At 39.5% G+C, this 27027-nt stretch overlaps 1 protein-coding gene across 4 annotated transcripts in view; it reads left to right on the plus strand.

Annotated features, from left to right (window-relative positions):
• elmo1 (engulfment and cell motility 1 (ced-12 homolog, C. elegans)) overlaps positions 1 to 27027 on the plus strand; it is a gene marked incomplete at its 3' end in the record, with an annotated part of 71606 nt that overhangs the window by 34575 nt on the left and 10004 nt on the right. The window contains 15 exon segments of one of the 4 annotated variants that reach the window (XM_014005671.1): positions 4411 to 4566; positions 12356 to 12396; positions 12575 to 12647; positions 12757 to 12807; positions 12917 to 13086; positions 17496 to 17531; positions 19148 to 19247; positions 20920 to 21071; positions 21161 to 21239; positions 21905 to 21946; positions 22254 to 22304; positions 22599 to 22721; positions 23101 to 23229; positions 24173 to 24277; positions 24834 to 24942. In XM_014005671.1, coding sequence (XP_013861125.1) covers positions 4489 to 4566; positions 12356 to 12396; positions 12575 to 12647; positions 12757 to 12807; positions 12917 to 13086; positions 17496 to 17531; positions 19148 to 19247; positions 20920 to 21071; positions 21161 to 21239; positions 21905 to 21946; positions 22254 to 22304; positions 22599 to 22721; positions 23101 to 23229; positions 24173 to 24277; positions 24834 to 24942 — 1339 coding nt within the window. 4 annotated transcript variants of the gene reach the window in all.

Consider the following 27027-nt stretch of genomic DNA (forward strand, 5'->3'; position numbering starts at 1 on the left):
CCGATAAAATCCGATACTCGTTTTTTGGCTGATCTCGGACCGATATCAATATCGGATCGGGACACCCCTAATCACAAATATACGACTTAGCGCTCCTGGATGCTGCATTTAGTTCTTTTGTTTGCACCTTTTGTTGTTGAGAATTAAAATAAACAAGCAAAAGCTTCTCACCACTGCAACGTTTCAGTACAGTACTTTATCTGTAGCTGTCTGATGTTGCAAACTTACTGGAGGTGTTGAGCACGCCCAGGTTTTATTTTAGACTTTTTGTGCAGCTGAAGTAAATGCAAACTGTTTAGTACATCATAAATGTCAAAAGTTTCAGTAATAACTCATTCACACTTTTTTAAAAAGTATTTTTGCAATAGCGTGTAATTAGAGGGGTAATTGGAGGCCTTAAAGTCTTACTTGATTAACTAGACGGAAAGAAATTACAGCGTAACAGCTAAATCAAATAAATATTACTTTAAATACAACTTCTACTAAAGTATTTTTATTCTTGCATGTGTTAAAACCAAGAGAATGTATTTGTCCTCACTGGATATATTCATTTACGAGAAGTTTTCAGTTGGGGAGGAAAAGGAATGTCTTTTTCCTGAATAGTCTATCCATTAGTTGTGGGGACGTTTCCAAAACCACAAATCACGGTTCCATCCTCGGATTTATCTTCACGATGCTGTAAATATCTGTCAAGAAATTCTTAGCGGTCTATCCGTTTCACCGTGGACCGAAGTGGTGAACCAAGCAACGAGGAGTCTCTGGAACCCCGTTGCTTGAAGCTTAGTCGAACATCTTGGCAGGCTGTTTGAAGGCTGCCAGYGCTTCCAGGTTTCCCGTAGCGGCTTCTCCATCTGATGAGAGCACTGCCTGTCTGTGTGAGATCTGCACACTCACCACCACGTCGCCTGTCAGGAACCCATATGCTTTCTGTTCGAACTTTTTAAAAGAGGAAAGGAAATGAGGAAATGCAACCCAGCGCTCCTCCACATGCGCCGAGCGTCCCTCGGTCTCAGGAAGTATTTAACATGCATTATGAAACCAATCAGCTTTTCAATGGGCRCTCTCATTCACATTATACTGATGAAATTCAAAGCAGAAGGCTTGAATGAGTCATTTTTGTCGAGTTGTGACAGATGTGACTCGAGTACGCCACTCATTTTTCAAAGAAAACCCATCTACATCTCCAGCCATTGATGCAGCAGCTGCTATAGCAACAGACCCTTGAATTAAGGCTACGTAGATTATTATGGGATGACTCACACACCCGCAACGCCAGACCACTTTTATTACATATACCGTCTTTAAGTCAGAAGTTTATTTACAAAGTACTCTGTATATGTTTTACAGTGGAACAGACTTCAAACTTGTGTGTGTATGTTTTAATACACACATTTAGACACTTGTTCTGTATGTACTCATGCACTCATGATGTATAAGTTAACATTTACGGTATCCGAGTGCTTTTCCAGGAGTTAGTTCAAGGCAGTTTATATGCATTATTGATTGAAATAAAATATGTAAGCAAACTTCTTCAGCATGATCCAAGCTTTCTAGACAGGCTAAAAAAGGTAAATAATTGATACCGTCTTTGCTCAGAATGTATTATTTTTTAAATCTGTGGTRCTTTCACTTTCCTGCTCAATAAATGTGTGCAAGTTTCAATAAACCAGAACCTGATTTGCCTAGCTTCTTTTATTCTGCTTCAGAGTGGCTGTACTGCTGAGATCTCTCTGCACAGTGCATTTGTGTTGGTACCAATAAAAGACTAGGAATTTTTCCTACCGATGTGACTTATTTCATTGTGTTTCGATGCAACAATGCTGAGTTTTCTAGACTGGTTTTGATTTTTGTAAAGCTTTAACTTGACAATTTTGAATTTAGTCGATTACAGATTTTCTTCTTCTAAGAACTGTAATTACCATGAAAGCAACACAGAATATGAAGAGTTTTCATTTTGTTTTTAATCTTAAAAAATGTGCCATCTTCAATTAGCTGCTGGTTAGTGGTGCATTCTTAGGATAAAATATCAGGTTTTTGATTGCTACTCAGTTGTGGTGCATTCAATGACTGAATAAACAAACTTACTTTTTTATGTTTGATCATCTTTGGCGTATATATTTCCTGAGCCATCTTTTTGCCCAGCTTTAGATCAAACTTTTCCTCTCTCCTCTCCTTCACCACAAAGCAATCAAAAAGCTGCTTTTATCCCACTTTGACACTACTGCTATAGTTTCACTTTTCAGAAAGCGATTAGCTTTAGCTCTGTACTGAATGTGGTAACAGCCTGACTGATGTTGAATCACTCTGCCCAGTGATTCAACAATATATGCTTGTTGTTTGAAAGCACGTTGGGAGGCACACGGTAATGTTTGTGAATTAGTGATTTTTTTTTCCAAACCTCTTTAACAGATTAATAAAATGATTAGCTTTTTTTTCAGTGCTGTCTCCAAAAAGGCAAGATCATGGTGTAGCACCGTTTTTTTATTTTTCATTTTTCTCTTTAAAATAATTATTGTAGCAATATATAACAGTAATATCTTAATGTGTATGAATGAATGGTTTTTGTCAAAAATTAAGATTTTCTGAAAATGCATTAAAAAGCAGTTCTTAAAACATCTTAAGGTACAACTGACTTAACTGAATGTGATGGTTGTAAAACCATCCTGGTTTGGTGCCTTTTTGTGACATTTAGCAACTTGTTTTCGGATCTTTCAGACATTTCAAATGGATGTAGTTGGTGATCAAATGTAAATATTAAAGGGATATTTCCACAACTTTTTGACACCTTATTTAACAGGGGTCAAGCTTTTTGAGTTTTTCTGCTTTTTAAACTACTGGAACACTGTTGCTGTCAACCAGGAAGCTTTCAAACTCTTTCTGTAAAATCTCAAAGCCAAAAAGTTCCCCCATTTTTCATTTTATTGGCTTATTTCCCCTGGTAGGTACAAACTGAGTTAAATCTCCAATAAAGTGTTGGATTTGTTACAAAATATTGTGGCTTTCTAGTTCACTCATCCAACTTAGACATTTTTTGCAAATTAGCAATAAAAGTAAAGTAAGTAAAAGTTTATTTATATAGCGCCTTTCACAGAAAATGATTTCACAAGGTGCTGWACATCCATTATCAGATTGAAAAAGCAAATATATCACAATTWCTGTACAGTTAAAACATTCAGAGTTAACCAAATTAACGGCATCAATCTCTAGTTAATTAAGTCATGTTTGATTCAGAAAAGGAAGATAACCAATGCAGTTGGATATAAGATYGGTTTCAATATTTGAAACAAAAACAAAAAGAAATTAAATTAGTCTTTCACCCTTATAGGTGTAGAGGATGGATATTAGACCGGAATAACACATTTGTTAGTCAGGGCTTATGAACTCAAGTTGTGAGGTGTAGAATATATTCAGTTGAATGCTTGAGTGAAAAGGTGTGTTAAAAGGTAGAGTTGGATTACTTTTTTGAAATGCACCACACCGAGAGGTCCGAATATTCAAGTGTCCATAACTGCAATAGAAACATCTGAATTAAAAAAGTCTAACATTAAAGTTTTTGTTGCCTGTTTTTGTTCTGCTGGAAGTTGAGCTCTGTAAGTGKTTTTTTTTTCAGTGACTTGCTGTTGGCTTTGAACTATTTTTTTTTCCTAAGAAGGAAAAACCCTTGTGCTGTGAAGCTTGGCAACACAACCTCAGATATTTTTGGTTTTGATCACATGTTTATCTGGTCAGTTTGAAGGAACTATTTCAAATTTTTTCCTTCGTTCTGTAAACCTTCAACCATTTAATTTAATTTCAACAAATGTATTAGTTGTATCGCACCTTGTGTTTCCGAATGAGTTGACTTAACCAGTAATAAATATGTGCTCCTACTAGGGTTGGGCATAATCRTATCGTGTGCAATTAATCGTCAGAAAAACATTAATCGATTTACTTTTTGGCACTTGACGATTAATATGATTAATGCCACCATCAGTCCGCTCGGTGCTCTTCTCTGCTTCAAATATGACAAACGTTAAAAAGAAAAAGTTCTGTAATTTAATTATCTATCAACACAATTTAAATATTGCTGTAAAGCCTGATTTTGACACAGTTTGGAACAGATTTTTACAAAGAGCAAATCTTTCCTACTAAATTGGTCATTTGACTAGGGCATGCAGTGGTCCAGGGACTCCAGGGGATTAATCGTCAAATTAATCGTTATYGGCTAAATACCACAGTTAATCGTGATTAATTTTTTTGCCAATAATGCCCAACCCTAGCTCCTACATTTTATTTGTTTGCACCTACTGTATGTCTGATGTATCTCTTCTGTGCTTTAGTCATATACAATTATTTTTTTACTTCTTAAAAGTGTACCAAATCTTGACTAATGCCTCTTTTTTTTTCACTCTGTTGGCTGTTGTTCTGCAGGTTTGGATGTACCCCCTCCTTTAGTGGTGACAGAGGTGTGAGGCAGCGAGACTCGCACCGAACACCTCCCCGGCAGCCATGCCGCCGCCGGCAGACATCGTTAAGGTGGCCATTGAGTGGCCTGGGGCGTTCCCCAAGCTCATGGAGATAGACCAGGTACTTGCCTAAACCCAACATCACTATCTTTTAAATCAACCTAGATGAAGCTCTAACCCAACTTTACCGTCTTTCAGATGTATGTTTTGTCTGAACTCATTAGCGCAGATTAATGTGATGTCATGGAGATAATGAAGACGCTCAGTGGCGCTGGGCGGATGTGATCAGGGTATGATGCAGCTTCTGCGTTGTTCCCAACAATTAATCTAATTAGCCTAAAGGAAGTGCCCTTAATTAAAGATGTTTAACAAGTAACAGAGCTACACAAACACAGCCTCAGCCGACTGATGAGTGAGGCTTTTGATTAAACAAGATGAAGACGTCAGATTTTAAAGTGTTTCCTGACATGTAGATCATTGAGTTGTCAAACAGACYTGTGCACAGGTTTGGGTTCTGATAACAGGTCCATGTTGGATCCGGTAGAAAGCTTTCCACCTTTCCTCAATCRTCAAAAACAACAAATAACATAATGTACCGCTTTGATATTATCATCRAGTAGGTCCAGGTTTAATTCTAAGTTTTCTCTGATTAATTTTCTAACATAGTTTAGCAGTGCTCGGCGAATGAGTGCTTGTAATTAAACTTCATTTATGTAGCACCTTTCTAGTCTTTCTGCTGCTCTGTGTGATTTACTGTATGAGTTTAATTAACCCATTCACTTGCATATCCCTCTCGTCCACCCACTCGTACATGGCTGAGCACACTGAGAGCACGTGGAAAAATCGCAGCCAAGGACGTGTTGATATGTAGACTGGTGAAGTCGAGAATCTGCGGTGTCACGTGTGACTAAATAAAACCAACAAGAGGTGTTGTCTTTTTTCTGAAGAACAAACATGTTTGCTAATAATTGTTGAATGTGTAATTTTAATGACTAGATTTTTCACTTGTCTCTTATGGAGATGGAGTTTAATATTTATTTATTCAACAATTAAATAGATTTTTTATTTTTATCATTTATTTCTTAGTGGGATTTGGTGAAAATAAGTTTGCTGATATGCAAAAAGCAGCTAATTATGGTTAGGGTTACTTATTCATGAACTTATGACAACTGATGATATGATCCCCCACACACACACACACACACATGACTCCCAACCATCCTGTGTGGTGGTGTAATGGTCAGCATCTCCAGAAATACAGAATAACAGACTAATAAAATAATTAGCTCAAATAATGACTGCCTCATGTATGGAGGACATGTTTGCTGTCTGATTGCACATACACTGTGTCAAATGGCCTTTTCTCTGTGTGTGTGTGTGTGTGGGGGGGGGGGGGGGGGAGGTTTTTGCTACATTGTGGGAACCATTTTCCAGAGAAAGGCAGCCTTGTGGGGACCGATGCCCCATCCCCACAGGTACACAAGCTAATTTTGGGTGTGGGGGTTAGGGTTAGGACGAAGGTGTGAACTGAGTTTAGGCTAGTTTTAATGTCAGGACCTGTGAGGTTAATTCTAGGGTAAATGGTCAGGGTTAGGCTATGAAGTTATCAAAAAATGAAAGGAAGTCAATCTGCGGTCCCCACCGGCATTAAAAAAACAAGCCTCTGTGTGTGTCTGACTCACAGCTGGGCTAATTACAGTACAAGCTATGAGTCACTGAGGCAACTGGAGCTACAAATTGCCCTTCTCATTGGATAACTCCATGAATGGAGCATTGAGCAACAGAGAACATGTGTTTTGGGTCGCTCTCCGTCGCACATTTTAGGGACTTTTCTGTGTCACGACCCTTTATCCACCTTATCAATTCCAAATTATGATCTGCCCTGAGTTTAATCAGGCCCAGTTTACCCGACATGTTTTTGGGTGAATTCGTAGCATTTCTGCTGCGGTTCAGCTGTTTGTGCAAACGACCGCTATTGTTTCCTTTGAAACTCGAAGCTTTTTGAATCCAAGACTGAGTGGAGGTTTTTGGAAACCCCCCATCCAGAGAGGAAGCATCAGTAGAAAACTTTCATCAGATTGAAATGTATTCAGGTTAAATCAGGGGTGGGCAATCCTGGCCCTCGAGGGCCGCAGCCCTACAGGTTTTATGTTTTTCCCTGCTCCAGCACACCTGATTCAGGCATTGAATTATAAAGTTCTGCAGTATGGAGGACTGACACTGACAACTAGAAAAAAAACAGAAGTATGTAAATGGGCCAATAAATAAATTCAATTAAAAATGCGCCAATTAAATTTAAAAAAGAGAGCTTTACCTCACGTTTTATAATTTAATAGACCTTCATATTTATTTTCCAACTTAGTTCCTACTAATAATATATTTTTGCACATAATTTACATTTTACTGTTTTTTAATATATAATTATATATAATCTATAATTATATATAATATAAATAAAATTCTCCTTTTTTGCTTATATTGGTGCAATTTAAGTTTATTTATTTATTAGTCAATTTATATATTTCCACTTTTATTTTTAATTATGTCAGTTTCAGTCCTCCATACTGCAAAAGCCTGATAATCACCCATTCATTCAAATCAGGTGTGTTTGAGCAGAGAAAAAAGTAAAACATGCAGGGCTGCGGCCCTCGAGGACCATGATTGTCCACTCCTGGGTTAAATAATCCGAATGTATCGTTTACATGGGTACAAAGTGAATTAATGCCATCATGACAACTGTTTACATGCACCAGGATTTTATATAGGATAGAGATGTGCAGAGTTATAAACGTTTCCTTTAAAAAAAAACACAGAAGTTCTAATTCCGTGATGAACATAAACAAATGTTCTGTGTCAGAATGGACCCATGCCAGGTTTTAGTAATGGCAGAGACGTTACTTCACTACGTGTTTCTACACTTTTGACCACTGAGGCGTTTGATAATTTTGAGCTCTTTAAAAGTTTCTAATAGAAATGTTGTATCGCTAACAGACCAGTTGTGCTTCCCCAACATATTAGGTTCTAGCCAGGTGGAAATAGGTCAGGTTGAAATCAGGAAGTGTTTACATACAGTTTGGATTATTAATGGCACAAACCATCTCTGTCATTAGATAACAAATTAATTCACGCTGAATCAGAATGTTTAAAKTGTTTTTTTTTTATTCCGATTGGATAACTTATGTCCATGTAAACATAGTTTGTGTTGCCAGATATACGATAAATACCATGGGGATTGCAGGTTCTTTCCTATCTGGCAACCCTGCCAGGCACGGAGACTGCAGCAGATTCAAAGAGCACAGCAATATTCATATGAAGGTGTTTATTCTTGTTTATCCATCATGTGTAAACAGACCCTCAGTTTTGCTTCTTGACTTTTTTTTGAAGCCACCTGTCCTCATGTCGTCCTCCTCCGCTCTGTTTCCATCTCTTATCTGTCACTGTCCCTTTGTCCACCTTTCTGTTTTCCCCTCCTCCCTCATTCATGTTCACTCCTCCTCCCTTCATTGTGTTCTGAGCATAAAACTTGCGCTGTGCCTCTTCTTCTCTTGTCCCCCCTCCCCACCCAACCACCAGCCCCCTCCTCTCTGTACAATAGGCCCTGCAGTAGCATACGGCTGTCTGAGTCATACGAGGAGGAGTGGGCTTCTGCTGCTTGACTTGTCTTGAGACCCAGAGAAAGATTGTTTCTCTTGTTGTTCATGTCTGAGCGGGGGTGTGGGTGAATGTAAATGTGTTTTTCATGTAGGTGTGTTTGCGCGGCAACATGCATTCTTGTTACTGTTCATACTTAACATGTCTGTGCTTGTTCTGTTTGTGTTTTGGTTCTGCTTCTGTATTTGCTATGCAGTTCAGTTTGATTAAAATCAAGTTAAATATACTGTATTACCCCCCAGAGGGAAATTATTTGGTTACAGCAATCCTTAGATAAAATAAAAGTAAAAAATAAATGTAAAACTTGAAAAAAAAAGCATTTTCTTCAACGTTTCAGTATGAATGGTGAGTTCAGAATGACTTTGCTGAAGAAGCTAAAACTCAGCTGTTAAGCTAAAGAAACTGACGACTACCTAAAAGCAATAAAACACTAGCTTAATGCAAAAAGAAAAAGAACACTAGCTAAAAGAAGCTAAACGGCGACAAGTTAGCATAACACTAGCTAACAGCTAAAAGAAACAGAAGAGTTGCAAAAATAGTACAAGGCTAGCTAAAAAGTAAAGGTAATAGAATATAAGCTACAAACTATAAGTAACTTAAGAAATTAAAACAGAAAATATAAAGGAGCAGATTTCCAAGAGAACAAAGCTTTTAAAGGAATTAAAATGATCTTAATGTATTTAATGTGTCGTGACGTGAAACTGGAGACAAAAACAAAGATTTATAAAATGTTTATGTAAAAATTTGCAGCCTTTTTATAATGTACAGGGGTCAGATTTATAAAGCTTGCGTAYGCACAAAATGAGCCCAGAAACTTGCGTACGCCACTTTTCACGCAAAGGTTGTGATTTATAAAATCCAAACTTGACGTGAAAATGTGCGGTGCCTCACGCCAGCTTTGACCCATGCGTACGCTCATTTTGGAGATGGGAAACTGCGACACAGATGGTGAAGTGAGGAAATAGTCACACTGTGTAATGATCACTGTCAGAGATTTGATTTACCTTCATAATCAAACTTAGATTTTAGATTGACTTYAGCTTTCTTAACAGTATTATTTATGATGCTGCGCCATAAGGACCTTTGAAATAAAAAACTTAAATCTTAAAAGTTCACACATCTTCATCTGTCTCCTTCCTCCTCAGACGACCCTGACCCACAGACCCCACCCCGATGAGATATTTCAACAGTACGACAGCAAAAAGCTGTTATCTGTCCATCTGTTATGCTTTAGGTGCGCGCACCCTCGCCAATGTGGATGTGTTATAAAAGATTCACTTTTTAAAGTCCATATTTCTCACGTGTACGCGGGATGGGTTGGGGGTGGGGGGTGAGGAGACGGTCAGCCGCAGATAACAGAGCAGGCAGGAGGGGGAGGACGAAGGAGAAGAGTGGTGAACTTATTTCTAACTTTATCTGACTTATTTAATTTATTTATTGTTTTTATCGTCCTGCAGGCTCTGAGAGAAAATAAAATTGAAGCAGAGGTTTTGAAGAAAATTGTTAGATTAAATGTTTGTAAACCTGCAAAATGAGGGAAAATCTGTGTCAATTACAGACATTCTGTTCACGTGAGCAGTTGTCAGCACCTGTCATCCTCCAGACGCACAACGGAGCGCGTCGGAGCCGACCAATCACTTTTTTTGACATTGATCAACTGACTGATTTAAAAACATTCATGAGGTACTTTGCATTGACTATGTATGGTTGAGGCGTGGAGAGGGTAGAACCTGAGGTGGGACCTTGTGCGCAAACTCTGAGGTGCAGCTGTGATTTATAAAGGAAAGATGCGCAGAAACAAGCGTACGTACGGTTTTATAAATCTGAATTWTTTTTGGCRTACGCCATTTTCSCCTTTTGGCCGTAYGTTCACTTTTAGTATGRTTTCACGCAGTCCTTTAAAAATCTGACCCCTGATCTGTAAAGCTGCCCAACTTACTGCAGGCTGAACTGTTGTTTTTGTCTGAGATAATGGGTCAAGTGAGGGAAAAGCCCAGTGCCATCAAGCTGTAAGAGCAAATCCTAATCTGTTGTAAAGYCAGACGTAAGTTCTCCTTGTTTTGTGAAACAAGGATAGTAGTCTAGCTGAATTACTCATTTATTTAAAATGAGCCTAATTGTTGTTSAAGTTGGCTGTTTTTAAATCCGAATCAGTGCTGAGTGGGAGTCATTACGAGTGCAGACAAAAGTAAAAGTTGGTTTTCTGCCATTTTGAGTCAAAGGTCCAATAGAGAAACAAAAAAAGTTTACTTTTTGAGGAAGTAAGAACTGTTCAGAACATTTTACTAAAAACAAAACAAGCAGTGATACTCGGATATTTGTGTGAAGATTTGATTTGATTGTTTTCAAAATAAAATATTCCAGTTCCTGATCTTTTCCTAAATAACTACATTTTAATTAGTTGTTTTGACAGGAACTGGAAAGAAGATATTCTGATTATATTCTGGTTTATAAGCTGCACAGTGTAGTATGGTTAATCACTCCCACATTACACCCCTCCTACTCTCGTGTTTTCCAATCATTGTTTCTGGAGTTCACCAGCCGGCGTGTTTCAGACGTTTCCCTCTGTCCACACACCTGATTTGATAGGAATGAATTATTTCAAGAGGTTGTCATCAAGTTCTGCAGAAACCTGTAAATAATATCTAAATGTGGTGAGTTGAGGCAGAAGCACAGAGGCACCGGGGTTGGGGGAAACATGTTGGTGCTGCATGTTGCAAACTCTGAAATAACACAGCTCATTACTCCAATTTCCACTTTAACCTCAAACCCGTGCCTGGTTTTTATCAGCTCGCAGGTCTCTGCTTGAGCCRAGGCCATACATCATAAACATCAAGTACTCCAGGTAGCTTAATTCAATTRTGGCTTGCTCCAAATATGACCTCATTCCAGTTAAARTAATCAGAACAGACTGCTTGAACAGTACTTCAGTTTTATCAACAAGAAGTTAAAGAGACTCGATGTCATTTTAACAACAAAAAGGTAATTAAAAACAAATGAAGACCACAGGTCTCCCCTAATCAAGTCCATTTAAAGTGTTCTGCTGCAGAGCTGAAAACAGTTCTGGTTGAATTTAAAACCATTTTCAAGTGTAAAGATCCTCTTCATTTTTTACTCCCTCCTTCCCTAACTTCAGTTTTATTCCTCCCATGAGCTTTACTTGTTTCCCACACTTTTTGTTGTTTTTCKTGCCTCTCTTTTGTTCACACAGCAGCCTACCCCTTTCATTCTGCCACCTCCCTCCTTTTTCTTTCCTTGTCAAACATGCCCACCATTCTGCCACCTCTACTCTGTAAATCTTCATCACCGCAGCCCCTCCTCCCTGCCGCCGGCTCTCCAGAGATGCAGTCATACAAGAATGTCATTCAAATATGTTTTGATTTGAATATAAATTCTTATTCAACTCCTCTGCGTTTATTTAGTGTACATTGTGTGTGGACATAAAAAAACAAACCAGTTACTCAGACAAAAGTCTATTCTTGGTTATAAGTTCTGGTTGATTATWGGTCATTGCACATTAAGAAAATAGTTACAAGTGAAGAAAAACAAGGTGCAGCTAATATACACTGCTCAAAAAAAATCAAGGGAACACTTAAACAACGCATGCTAAGTCCAAGTAAATCAAACTTTTGTGAAGCACATTCAACTCTGTACAGAACAAAGTACTCAATACGAATATTTCATTGATTAAGATCGGGAGTTAGCGTGCTGTGCTTTTAAGTTCCAGCTGAAGGTAAAATAACCTTTTATTATATTGATGCAGGATTTTAATGTTTAATCACGAATTTCACATATTTTTGAACAGCAGCTATTAAGTTTGGAAAGGTCGTGACAAATCATTATTTTACAAATTGAAGCTCTGGCCTTATTGGTCAAAATTTACCTTTTTGTTTCTAAAATGAGGTTGTTTACAAATCTAACTACAGCATGTAAGATATTTACTCTGCATAACTTTTCCACAGTCCTCTACTAAGATCTGAACTATCTCTTTTAATGTTGGTGCATGTGATCTATTAGCATTTGAATGCTAAATGTGATCATTTAATTTTACATTTTATATTTACAATGCAGTAATGATGAAAAGAAGCTGTTTCAATTATAACTAGCAAACTGCTGCACCAGRAGAAGGGTAAAAAAATAGTTTTTTATTCTTCCAGTTCTGCAGTTAAAAGAAAAGATTGCAGCCCACTCTTAGCTGAGTGTTTTAGGATTTCATAGCTGGACTCTGGACTAAATGTAGTTTTGACTTTTATTCACAGAAAAAGCCTCTCTCAGCCATCATTAAAGAAGTGTGTGAGGGGTAAGTCTGCACAAATGCATGCCGTTTGCATTTAGAAGTGCTTTTCAAAGGCCGCTTGAAAAAAAAAAAAAAGAAACACCCCCTTTCTTTGCCTYTAAGCTTAAATCTTTATTGAAGATGTGCAGCTTTTAGTAGCTATTAGTAACGAGTGTTTTTTAATGCATTTGATTCCTTTCAGGTGGTCCTTGGGAAACCATGAAAACTTTGCTCTGCAGATTGCTGACGCCACAAATTTCTACATCACAGAAAAGGTTTGGTTATCGTTTTTTTGTTTGTTTGTTTTTTTGTTTTAACCGGCAGGAGAAAAATGATCCTAGAGCGCTCGCTAATCTCTTTTCACATGTTTGAAATCCTCCACAGAACCGCAACGACATCAAGAACGGCTCCATCCTGCGCCTAACCACCTCTCCTGTAGGTTTTCGATGTTGTGGGACACGGGAAAACGCATTTAGATCTTTTTTTTTAATGCTTCTTTTGTTGGAACTTTATCGGTTAACTCTGTCGCTCTTCACCCCGGCAGTACCAGACGGCCGTGCAGCTTCACGAACGGATCCAGTCGTCCAGCATGGATGCCAAGCTGGAGGCGTTGAAAGACTTGGCCAACGCGTCTCGGGACATCACCTTCGCGCAGGAGTTCATCAACCTGGACGGCATCTCGCTGCTCACTCAGATGGTGGAGAGTGGGACAGAGTAAGTCTGCTGCCTGTCCGCCTCGYTCTCTCAGCTGATGCAGTGATTTTCTTCCTTTTWCGTCKTCCTCAGCGTGATAAATGAGACATKTTTATCTTAGACGATGACTCAGTCCAAGCGATCCATCCAAATGTTGAATTTTGAAAATAAATCTAAACAAGAATATCGTTCCAAGTGTTCAAATTTAAATGGAACCCTGTAATTKAACGGCCTCAGTTTGTGGCTGCGGTATTTTCAGCATTTTCTCCCATCCCCGACGAAGCGGTGATTTCTGGTGCCGGTAACAGATTTATTCACAAGCAGCTGGGTGTTTAGGTGRAACTCAAACACTGACCTGAACCTCAGAGAGGATGAAAGGGGTTCTTGGAGTTGCGCTGTTCTTCCTGACGAGTTCAAAGCATTCAAACCCAACACACCCACCCAGGCCACAGCTGACTAACCACCAGACAGAGGAGCATTTTCCTCCTCACCCTTTACATAGCTCACATTCACTAAAGATTTATATCCTTCCTTATTTTTTTTTGTTTTGTTTTGTTTTTGTTTTTTGTTTTTTGTTTTGTCAGGAGCATAAAGTCTTCATCTATAAAACCTCTAATGCAGGGGCGGGCAACTGGAATCAGAGAAGGGGCCACAGTTTTTTATTGACACTWCCAGAGGGCCACATAGCGCCGTACACTTACTCAGATGTAATAAAACTGCCATTTTAAAAAGGTTTTCATATATATATGTTTATTAAACCAACATAGAGTGCAGTAACTTAACATATTTCATGCTCTAATGCATGTACAACAGTTGGACATTTGAAGCAAAAATAAAGTAACTTTAACGAGCAGAAGTTTAACAGCATAAGACACCTCGAGTTCAGACTCCTGCATGGTTCTGGTAAAAACTCGCTGTTTATATACGTACTTGAGACTTCAGTAAACTTTGCATATTTAGCTTTGTGCAACATGTCGTAGTGACTTATATTAAAACCCTTCATAGCAGACATTGTCTCTAAGCAGACTAAACACATAGGTTTGCATTGAAATTCTGTTAACAGATAATCTACCTCCCTAAAAAACATTTCAAGCACGGAAAAAAACACTCAAAGCTGCATTGGCAGGCCAGACAGAAGTCACCTCAGGCTGGATGTGGCCCACAAGCCRCCGGYTGCCCATCCCTGTTCTAATGRCAGCCCTGAAATCAGCTAAGTCTTCATGTGTTCTTAGTCTTACCCAATACAACAAGTCATTAAACTTTCATTTTTAAAGACATGAACTTAATAGTACTTTATCAATAGAAATATTTTCAACTTTCAAAAAAAAATACATTTGCTTTTACTTTGTACCTAATTGAAGAAAAAAAGTGTTTTACAAACTTGCTCCATGTTGCTCAAAAATACTAACCCTGGAAAATATCTTTGATAAAACACACGTAATTAAAACGGCCTGCGTGTTTTAAAGTTTCTGGTTGTGCAGGCTCAATCCACAGAACATTCTGAGGATTTTATTCAGGGATGGAAAAAGACTGACTGGTGTAAGTTAAACGCCTAGTGTTCCTTGAAATGAGCGAGTGTGTGTGTGTGTTTCAGTAGCACACTGTTAGTGTAAAAAGTCTAAACTAAAAAGAGAATTGTTGAAATGCAAATGTTCACACACACACCAACCAAGCTGGCAGCTCCAAAGCGAGCGAGCGAGACGTGCTCATTTTGTGCTTTCTCATCTTCAAGACTTGTTTGCATAATAAGTCTGTGCCACACTCGTGGGTTAAAAGCACAAAACCAAAATGTGCCCTTTACTACAGCACAGTGAAAACTCCAACATGTTTGGAAACAGCACGCTGCCAATCGCCACAAAGCAAACTGTTCTCTGGGCTTAAATCCTAAATGGAGCCATAATTTTATTCTGGGTCTATGATGTGGAGCTTCAGTTTGTCCTGTTCAGGTTCAAACTCCGGTCAGAAATGTATTGTTTTGTTTCCGGTMGTAACACCTTGATGGTTTTGTTCCTGATTGTTAGCCTCCAGCACCTTACACTCACATCTTATAAACAGGAAWCCATAAAAACCTCTTTATCTTTAAAAAAAAAAGTGTTCAAATGATCAAACATTTGACCCTGTTTAATTTTACTGCAGTGAGCTCAACTCCACTCCGCTCTCGGCTCTTTAGTTTCATACATTTTTATGTAAATGACCATCAGATCTGTTCGAGAGCTCTGCGTGTGCGAAGGAGAATGAGYAGTTCTGCTGCGTTTTTAACTCAATAAAAGAAGCTGATTAAACTCAGACGGGTAGAAAGGAATCACAAACACACTCATTAGTGCTCCTGCCAGCCACGCTGGTGAACTGTAAATATGCAAGAGACCCGGTGCTTGAGACTCCCGAGGGCTGAGCTGCTCTTTGATCTAACTCTTCTGCCAAAGAGGATGTGCTGCATTTATGTGGAAATGAATTAGAGGTTTGCTGCTGTCCGCCAGAGTCCAACCAGGGGAAAGCAGATACCGCCATCTACTGATAAGACATGGAACAGCATTTCCATAATATTTATATTTTTAAATGTCATTGGCTAAACCGTTAAACTTGACAAAATGTTTTTAGTTCTAACCTAAGATGTCAGCTATAATTGAATACTGATAACCAGTGAAAATAGATCTATCCATTTTTTTAACCTGCTTCTCTGATTTGTGGGAAGCTGGTGCCTGTCTCCAGCAGTCATTGTCCATCAAAGAGACAAACATCATTCACACCTGGGGTCAGTTTAGTTTTATCTGTTAATCCAACACGTTGTGCACCATTTGGTGATTGCTGGACCTAATGATGACCCGTGGAACAGGTCACTTCCTGGAGTGTAGGTGGGATGGACGCACCCACCGACAGACCACTCAAACCACCATTAAGGCTGGTTTGTACTTTAAGTCGTAYGTCTTGTTGCTGAGTAACAAAAAAATGGTGCAACTTCCATGTGTTGTCCCCCGGTGCATTGTGTACAGTGCGCGACGGTGTCTTCTGAATAAATGAAAATGATTTAACAGTTGTTTATACTTTTAGCAGCTCTTTTTATTCCACAGCTGACCTGCTAAAAATGACAGATTTTCTTTTCTGGATCTCTGACAGACAGACTTCAATCGCTGAACTCGTAAAGTTTTTCTTTTTAGTTTTCGCTGTCATTTTCATGAATGGACACTTCCTGATATCTGAGGCAGGAAAYAYAGCCTTATATGGTGTTTTTGGGGTGGTAATTATGCTAATCTCCTCTCGCGTGCACGAGCAGCTGGATACGAACAGGTGGAAATTATGCAGCTCATTTACACACTTTTCCTGAAGATAGAAGAGTTTGCAGCAGCAGCTGCGGACATGTAAGCGCTGGCTGTGAAGCAGGAGGAAAGGAGAGGGGGAAAAGTAACTTATTTCTAGAGGCAGAACAGGTTGGAAGATGGCTGTTTGATGTTATTTATTGTTTTTACATCATCCTATAGGCTCTGACATGTTAGATAAACATAGATAGTGTGTGTGTGTGTGTGTGTGTGTGTGTGTGTGTGTGTGTGTGTGTGTGTGTGTGTGTGTGTGTGTGTGGAGAGACAGAGACAGAGGGGGAGAGAGAGAGAGAGAGCAGCCAGCTCCTCTCCCCACCCGAGGCTGAATGAAAGTCAACAGACGATCATGCTAAGCTTGCTAACAGCTCCACCCTCTGACTGCTGCAGGGGCGTGTCTTAGAGAGAGGCTTTTATATGAGAGGACAGCCGCTGTGACGAAACTGTGGAGAACCACATCACCATGCAGAGCCGTTAACCAATATGCAAATTAGCCTGCAGTACCACTGCTCCACCCATGTGCGCAGCAAAAAGACGTTTTTAGACCAAATATTACAGATTTGAACAAATACACACAAAAACATCAAAATTAGCACAGAAACAGTACTATATAACATTTTAGACACATTCTAGACAGTTTATCAGCTAAAAAAAGTTAATTTTGGGGTAAGTTACTCTTTAAAAAACTGGGTCTGATTGATTCAGGTTTGACATTGATTGAAGCTCTTCAACTCCTTGAGGTTTTCAGTTGTTTTTCTGAAAACAGATTTTTTTTTTTCCTGTTGCTGTTTTTTTTTTTTACAGAAGTCCATGATCCACAAAACACTGTAAACTTTTTTATGTCTTTCTGCTAAATTACTTTCCTTTTGAACAAACTAAGACCTGATTATGTCTCTTGCTTTCTGTCTCATCTCTACTGGAGCACATATAACTGATGTTTTCAGTATTTCAGCAGGAATGTTTTGGGTTTTTATTGAACATGCTCACTTCTATTTAATGTAGAGGAGTGGGATCTCTTTCAGGGCTGATGACAGTTCAGATTCTGCTCTCTGCTGGCTAAAACTTTTATTTTCAGTGTGCTTCCCCTGTTTGACGTTAAAGTTTCTCTAATCTTTGCAGGCGCTATCAGAAACTTCAGAAAATTATGAAGCCGTGGTAAGTCCTCCCTTCTCCCGCTCCTCCTCACTCGACCGGGTAACGTCTTTGGCTCTTTTTAACCCCTGCCGGTCGAGTTTGCATGATGAAGACTCTCGCCGTTCCTCCTGGGAACCTTATCACAACCTTTTTGCAGGCTTCCGTTTTGAAATCAGTGTTGCGTTTTATTTTTCTTCTTGCATGTGGTCTTGGTTAACAGATTTTTTTTGAAAGACATAAGGAAGACCAAGATTTATTTCTAAAAATTAACACRCTAAAAAAATCTATTTGAAGGAGCTAAAAGCTAAAATTTAGATCTGTTAAATGTCAGTTGTGACCTTTAGTTAAATCTTGGTGTTCTTTATAAAATGGTGAGGGAGATGTCTGAGCTTCTTTTTAACCTGTTGGCTAATAACTTTCATCACCACAGGATCATCATCCTTCCTTCAAGGCTTTTTCCGTTTATTTGCCTGATCTCGTTTCTCGTCTTCTTCCTGTATTCTGTGATTTAATGTTGCTTTGTGTAKTTGGTCTAAATGCGCAGTATTGTCTGTAAAAGCCTCCTCGTTCTCCAGGCGGTTATTAATCTTTGTGACTGTTCACTAATCATCAGCCAAATACTGAYGCATGACATTTACTGCTTAGGTAAGAACATTTGTGAAGACAACTGAGGGGTTTTCTTGTAATTTAGGTTTCTTTGGTGAGCTGATTCTAAACCATGCAGATAAACTTACATTTTAAGGTCAATGTTATTTTAAACGCTTGTTTTTCTTTGTTTCAGCCATAAAACTTGTAAGGTTTAATGTGAGTGAAAACACTCGACATCCTGACATTCACATCTGACTGACTTGATGCAGCCCTCTATCAGTCTTTGTGTTTTTCCTAATGACACCAGGCAGAAATATTTCTCATTTATCACCTTCCTGGTGAAGGAGGGGAAGTGCTTCAAATACAGCCAGCATTAAAATATAAACATAAAACAGAACTGACAGACCAACCAGAAGAAAAACACATCTCTGAATAACTACCCTGCAGTGTCTCTTATGACCAGTAGAGGTCAGCATTGCAGAATCGTAGTAAAACCATCATTTTATAAATAGCAACACCTCCACAGTCCCCTCTACTTTCAAATCCACTTTATGAAACATTTTGTCTGATAACATAATTAACCTCAGCTTTTATTCTTACATTGAAAATGTTAAATCTTGGATAGATTCATGAGAAGTATCTGTTTACTGTTTCCTCTGTGGCTCTGAGTGAGTTATTTCTTCAGATATCTGTGTAACTGCATGACTTCACCTGGTTCTGTAGCTCTCTGCTCCTGACTGAACATCACCCGGCTTCTGCTGGCCTCCTGACGGCCCCTGCTGTTTGCTGACCTTCATCCTTTCTCTACACCTCAGACCTCCTGTTCCTCCTCTCATCTGCTTTGTTTTTATTTTGTGTTTCTGCAGCAATCCGGGTTGCAGCTTTGTGCTTCTATTCATCTTGTCTTTTCCCCTTTGCCACTTTTTCTTTTCCTTCTGCTGACTGTTGCATTTCGAGCCATCTGGGCTTTGCAGCTTTACGTCGCCCCGAGCCATTTGGTGGAGAAGAAGTTTCCTGTGGTTTGAGTTTGTGTGTTTGTTGTCCTCTAGCTTCGGTGACCTGCTCTCCTTCACTCTGACGGCCTTTGTTGAGCTGATGGATCATGGGATCATCTCCTGGGACACTTTCTCTGTGGCTTTCATCAAGAAGGTTAGCCTGAAAAAAAGTCACATTAAAGGCACAGTGTGTAGGATTTTGTCAAATCTTTTAGCCGAAATTGAGATAATCACTAATGACAATAATAAAAAAAACATGTCTAATCATTGCAGAAAAAGACCTTGTTTTATTACTTTTATCTTATAAAAAGCTGTTTATATCTCCATGGTCGCGGGTCGCCAGTACAGGCAGCCACCATCTTGCACCGCCATCTTGTCTACGAAGGCTCATGAAGGACAAACTGCGGTGGCGGYGTCAAAAACGGTTTTAGTTGTAATACTATAAATGTAATATTTGTTGTCTGTCATTGTAGCTGGGATAATTTTACTTATTAAAGCTCATAATCTTACCACTTGAAACATCACTAGCCCTGAAGCTGCTGGTAGACATCGCGGTTGGAATTATCAAAGGTTTTTGACACCTGAGAGACACCGTAGCAACTCCTTTGTGTTTGGAAGCGGGGGTGGGGGTGGGGGGAGGACCAGGGAGGATGATTCAACCACTCAACCACTAGATGTCGCTGAAAACAACAAATCCTACACACTGTGMCTTTAAGCTGACCCAGAATTTAGGAGCATGCACTTAATGCTGTTATTTGACTGTTAATCACTGGAATACACTTTATTTTACTTATTGAATCACAGTTCTTTTCGTCTAGTATTACTTTCTGACCTTACAAAAATCAAAGCAGTATTTGGTGTGACCACTCTTAGATAAAATGTCAAACAGGTACTTTGGCTCATCTTATTCATATGTAGTTTAAAATTAACTGGAACCGATACAGCTGTGTAGGAGGCTTAAAACTGGATGAGGGTGAGCGAAGGGGAGGTTGTGATGTTTTGTTTCACATGTCAATCATTATGTCACAGTTGATCTCAGAAAAAAAGACATTAAACTACATGAGAGAAAAGAGAAATTTCAGAGCAGACTGGGATCTGAAGGCCTTTTGAAGCACAAGGAAATGAATAATATTGAGGACCATAGATGCCACAAATGGAAACTTTGCCATGTTGGAAAGTAGAAGTCCAGCAGTGCCATCAGCTCAGAACTTCACTGTGCAGGCCACAGTGAAGCAYGGTGGATTCCTGCAAACTATGTGATCTGGTCAGATCTCTACTTTGTTGAGCTTTACATTCTGTTATAATGTCATTCCCTCATCAAAAACACACCCAGAGTGTTGCTTCGACTCAGTCATGCATGTTTGAGAAATCCTTGAATCTCCCGAGTTAGCCRTGTGGAGCTGCTACAAAGCACCGCCCGTTTGTACAAAGCTCYTCCCTGGATCTCAATCCCGAGCCGAGTCCCCGCCCCACGGAGCACCCCCTCCCCCTGAAGCATTGTTGTGAAGACGTGCTGAAGTGGGAGKGTCTGAAATGGTAGRAGGTTCTTACAGAGACAGATGCCAATTTCAAGGTGTTTAGATTGATTTATTTTAGATATATACAGCATTTTCATAACTGGAGGTAGGATAGTTGCTTGATTGCAGTATAGAACTGAACTAGTACCTGGAAAATACATAATACCCCCAATTTAAGAACTTTATCAAATGATTTTTATCWATTTGGCTATTTTAGTTCCTTAAACGTGTCTGTACTTAATTGACCTATGCATTTTCTGAGCATTTAAGCTATTTATTTTACACATCGTATTTACTTTTTCTTTAAAGATCGCCAGCTTTGTGAACAAGTCTGCCATGGACACGGCGGTGCTGCAGCGCTCCCTGGCCATCCTAGAGTCCATGGTCCTCAACAGTCAGGATCTTTACCACAAGGTGGCCCAAGAGATCACCATTGGGCAGCTCATCCCACATCTTCAGGGGTGAGCGGACGAATCTGAACGTGTGAAGATTAAATAATGTATGCTGAGTTGTTTCAGAAAGTGAAAACTGTTTGTTTTATTCATCGTAGGACCRATCAGGACATCCAGACTTACACCATCGCTGTCATCAACGCTCTGTTCCTTAAAGCTCCTGAGGAGAAAAGACAGGTGAGGCTGCATTTTAAGGGACCCTCATGTGTGTAAGGATGTATGTTGGAATCATTTTCATTGAAATCCAGCAGTGACATGCATTTTTCTCACCATCAGTCTCTGCTGATGTTCTCATCTCTGACTCTCTCATATGTCAAGCATCGCCTTGTAGCTAATCACATGATCCCTGCGTCAGCACCGCAGGGTCCAGTGATGCGTTTTAACATTAATAATGAATAATGCAAGCCCACAGCTGTCCTSTTCCTGCAGAACACAGAGTTGAAGACATGCTAAAGCAGAATCGAGCTTCACGGCACATTTTCACGTTGCAGTGCCGGTGTTTAACGAGTTTCTGTCGCTCAGGTTAAAGCATGTTGTTTACAGAAACCCATCAGGTGTGGATTTTGATCTTAGAAGCATTTTTATCACCTTTTTTTAGCATATTTCAGGACGTGTGTGATCAAAAAAGCTATTATGATCCCCTGGCCTGTCTTTGTTCTGCTGACTCTGCCACCCGCCCTCCCTCCCCGACACCCACCACAAACTGCAACACTCACAGAAATGATTTTTCAGCCTCCTCCACATCGTTTCTTTTTTTATTTATTTTATTTTTTTTTTATCACATCCACTCACTCTCTGTCTCTGTCTCTGACCTTGTCTCCTCACTGCACACGACACGGTAGTTTGACGAGCACATTGTGGACATCCTTAATTGTCCCCTGACAGTAAGTGCACCCTTGATTAGCACACTTTTTAGTTTGCACCTTAGAAGGCATCAGTTAGTGCATCTAGTTTCCCTTTTTAAGTTTMTTTCTGGGATGGCTTACTTTTGTTTTTTTTTATTTCTACAGCCTGTCGTTGCATACTTCGCAGTATGCCATGGCCGTTTTTTTTTTCCACCCGCTTTTATTTTTTCCACATTACTACAGAAACCCTAGGGACTTTTTTTTTCTTTTGTACATTCTCACTTTTATCCTTTTGTCTTTCTGTTTCTGTTTTTATTCCTCCTCTTTATGACCCCTCTTTCTGCAGGAGATGGCCCACATTCTGGCCCAGAAGCAGCTGCGCTCCATCATTCTTACTGTAAGTATAGCCACACTCGTCTCGTTCGAAACTCTGCTTTTCTGTATTTGTTTGCCTTTAGGTTTCAGCCTCTGCTGCAAGCATTAGTATAGAAAAGGATACATCTTTGATGATTATCATCTACTATCCTCGCCAACTCGCACCTGCTCCCTTTTCTCCCACGTGTTCGTGCTTTGTCATTTATTCCCAGATAAACTTTTTTCATTCATCTTTTTCAAACTTTMAACATATTTGCCTTCGTTTTGCTTTAAACCCCGTCTTTTCTTCGTCTCATGTGTCTTTGTCGTCCTGCAGAACGTGATCCGGAGCAACACGCCCATCAACGATGAGATGGCCCATCAGCTGTACGTCCTGCAGGTACTCACCTTCAACCTGCTGGAGGACCGCATGATGACCAAGATGGATCCTCAGGACCAGGTTGGTGCTTTTGATGTAATCGAATTATAGTCAGGTGAGGTGCAGTTACATTTATTTATTGTTGTATTTGTAACTTTATGTTTTTGTAAATAAGATATTTTTATTGGTTTCTGATCAGCAGTAGTATTTTCGAAGACTTCAGCTGGATCCTACTCACAAAATGAATCATACGGTTCAGATTATTAGGCAGTAAATTCTTGCAGATTTGGCCAAGTAACAGAAATAGTGCTTCACGTTGGCTGTTTGCCACTTTTCCTCAGGCGCTGTCTGATTACATGCAGCTCAGAAGAGGCTGAAGGATTCTTAAATTATATCTTTTTGAAATAAAAAGGAATAGAAGAAGAGGCATCTGGGCTTTATTATTCCTTTCTGTGTGCAGGCTCAGAGGGACATCATCTTTGAGCTGCGGAGAATCGCCTTTGACGTGGAGTGCGAGCCGAACAACAGCGGCAGCATCGAGAAACGGAAGTCCATGTACACCCGCGACTACAAAAAGCTTGGTTTTATTGTAAGTTGTGCTGAGTTACACCAAAAAGTTGGTGCAACAAAACTTTGGAAACATTTGCTTAATAAATGTCTCCAAACTATGTTTTTTTAATTTGCCTTGCCTTAAATATTTAATAAATTGCTGCTGTAGTTTTGTGACTATCGTTGGCTTTAGCCCAGCAGGACTTGRATTTAGCCTCGAGTTACTCCATCCACACAGTCTCTGCTGTGTGTTCTGGAAAKATTAGGCCAGTTGTGCTGCCTCTTCACCACTGTGTGTGGATTAAACCCAATCTGAGAGCCTTTCTGTGTTTGATAGCTCACAGGCTAAAGGTCTACAGTCCCATCACTTCTGATATCATCTTTTTGTTTTTTGATGTTAGTGTTCGGTCAGCTTGAGTAAAATCACATCGTGTGCAATTAATCGTCAGAAAAACTGTCAACAATTAATATTTTGCTCTTTGTAATTAATGCGATGACATGTCTTGTGTGATGCACTCTCACTGTGAGCCCAGTGGCCTTCTGTGTTACTAAAGATCTGCTGCCACTCWATTGGAGAAAAGAYRGGCTTTAATCTGCAGCTCATTATTTGAACCTGTTAAAATGAAGAAGCTCCTGAGAACATGCAAACTCCAGAAAGCCCCCAGGCTGGGAGGTGAACCTGCAACCTTCTCGCTGAGAGAGAGAGAGACAGCTTCAACCACTTAGAAGAAGCATCTTTGATTGCACCTGGCCGCAAAATCCAGATTTAATAACATGGCGTCATACTAATCCATGCCTTGCAACCTTTTTTAACTTTCTATTAATTTTTTTAATATTTTGAGCATTTCATCTATCGGAACAAGCATCTTAGACTTAACAGACCTTGAATAAAGGTCAGAATTAGATCTTGGTTTTGTGTCTGTCTGTCTGTCTGTCTGTCTGTCGAGGTGTGTGTTTCATCTCACTCTGCTTGTTTTTCTCAGAACCATGTCAATCCAGCTGTGGATTTCACCCAGATCCCTCCAGGCATGTTGGCTCTGGATAACATGCTCTACTTTGCCAGACACCACCAAGACGCTTACATCAGGGTGAGCGCACCACAAACACACACGCGCGCACACACACACACTTCAGGGTTATTCCTACGGCGCTGTGTCTCTGCTTATTATCGCCACTTCCCACCAAACCTTTGTCCCTCCAGCTTAGTCACTCTTTTAATTTTTTTTCTGGCTCRTTTGCAGATTTTTCTTGCTCTTTCAGTTAAATTGGATCATAAAAATCTGGACAGCCAAGGCAGAAAAAAAAACATTATATTCTGTTTTATTTTTTATGTAAAAATAAGCCTGATATTTATCTCCTTGATAAGACAAAAATATATCAAACTTAACTTTAAACTAGCTTTGGAAACCTTTATTTCCAAGTTATTTATTTTATTTTATTTATTCACCGTCCCTGCGGCATGAGGAGTTTGTATCGTTTCATGAAGGGTTCAGATAAGACGAGACACTCTGTGTGCACGTTTGAGCAAAAACAATATAGTTTTTATAAAAGTGCAGTGTCACACCTGGACAAAGCAACAAATAAACAGCAGGAAAAAAGCTTTGATAGAAGTCGTGTTTCTGATTTCATCGTGTGCGCTCCTAGATCGTCCTGGAGAACAGCAGCAGAGAAGACAAACACGAGTGTCCGTTCGGCCGCAGCAGCATCGAGCTGACCAAGATGCTCTGTGAGATCCTGAAAGTGGGCGAGCTTCGTAAGTTTTTACTTCGACTCTTCACATCTCAGCTCACCGGTTACATGTTCAGAGTTTATAGCCTGAAGTGAAAATGGATCGTAAATGAGCATCATGTTGTTGTTGTGTGGAGGGCGAATACAAACATCCAGACACAGTTAAAGTACAAATGATTCCAAGAAAACCTAATGCTCCATAATAGAGCTGTAGGGAGTTCATTATAAAGTGCACCTCGTCATCATAGCGGCTTCTCAGCCTCTGGGAAACACACAAAGAAAAATGGCCTCTSTTCACTTCAGATACACGCACTCTTTTCTTTTGTCGTGTTTTAACAGGCGACAGTTTCACTTCCTCTCCAGAATGACCCTTATGCTCCCTGTAGGAAACAAGAAGACATTTTTAGCTGTTCTTTTGAGCTGATGCAGCATTTTCTTCTACTCGTTCCTCTTTTTTCAGTGAATTTATTTATTTTCTGATGTTGTCTTCTATATCAAAAAGTGAAACTTCACTTAAATGCACCGTGTCACAGATTGAATTTAGAAACATGCTGACATATTTATGGCCTGACCTGGAGACGTCTGCTGCAGGAGCAGGTCGTGTCTCCTGCCAGGGTGGAGCCAGAGGGCTGTTCTCTGATTCTACTGTACTGTATAGATTTTCAGCTGTTTTATGTTTAGAAATGACAGAATTATAGCGATTTGTAAAATTAGCATTAGCAACAGGGCACCACCCCTTGCACAAAATAAAGTTTAGCTCCGCCCCTGGTCTCCTGCCTCCTTTTACAATAATTCAACACACCAAGCTTTTTGTTCTTTCAGTCGAATCATTTTGAATACTGAGTGTTTTTTCTGCTTGTTTGGTCTTTACAGAAAGTGTTTTACTTTATTTTCTCTCTCCAGACTGAAGTTGCTTCCATTTCGTTTCTCCTAGAACTCTCATTTTGACCTCATTCTAGTTAAAAAGCAACAAAAGCAAACAAGACTTTTCTGCAGGGAAACGTTTGTATCTCTGAGGCTTTTCTTAGCTTAAACTTTGAAGGCTTTCGCAGAAGAAATAAATCCCACAAAGAATACCAGGCTAATGTTAGAAATAAAACTCTTTTGTTTTTAGAAAGCTAAGCCAAGCATGTGTTTTTGACTCGTTTTATTCTAAATGTATACAGAGGTGATGCAACTAGAGATACAAAATCTGCTCAAGAAGTTGTAAATTGTGTTTTCTTTTCTTCATTAAGACGTTGAAGCTGAAGTTTCCCCTCAGGAGTCGATGCTGCAGCTTAAACACAGCTCTGACCTTGATTTGTTTTTCGGAGACTTCCCCCGTCGGCTGAATGTCGTCCCATTTTCTGCCTCTGCCTGGCGGAGTGAACCTGTCATAAATATTTATGACCGGGTTTAGTGTGTTTACAGGTGTATTTAGAAAATGTGTGAAGAGATAAAAAATAGGTAAGGTGAGCGCATAACCTCTAAAGAATTACAAACATGAGATGCTAAAAAAAAAGGGCACATAAACCTTTTAGAACATGACAGGAATGACTTATTTATAGATGAGGTCATATGTAGGCACTGGATTAAAATGAAAACAAGTGCAGAGGATGAATATTTTGCGAGAAGCCCATGCGTGCAGGAGGAGAGAAAATAAACCATGATTTATTTATGTTTTCTGCATCTCTGATGTTAATCTGTAGCACCATCACCGTCACAGCTTCAGTAAATATTTGCGCTCCCGGAGCATTTTATGCCTCTTATCCATATTGAACGAAGCGGCTTGCGATGAGCTTCAGTGCATTTGCTCATGTGGAGACTTAAGTGGATTTTTATACGCGCCTCATTATCCTTGAGTATATTACCACACACTAATAAATGTTTGAGGAGGATGAATGTAACAAGGGCCACGCAGATCATAATAGCTTATATATATATATATATATATTACCACACACTAATAAATGTTTGAGGAGGATGAATGTAACAAGGGCCACGCAGATCATAATAGCTTATATATATATATATATATATTACCACACACTAATAAATGTTTGAGGAGGATGAATGTAACAAGGGCCACGCAGATCATAATAGCTTATGTGTATGTATGTGTGTGTATATA

The sequence above is a fragment of the Austrofundulus limnaeus genome, unplaced genomic scaffold (genome assembly GCF_001266775.1).
Source record: "Austrofundulus limnaeus strain Quisiro unplaced genomic scaffold, Austrofundulus_limnaeus-1.0 Scaffold32, whole genome shotgun sequence".
In the NCBI taxonomy this organism is placed as follows: domain Eukaryota; kingdom Metazoa; phylum Chordata; class Actinopteri; order Cyprinodontiformes; family Rivulidae; genus Austrofundulus; species Austrofundulus limnaeus.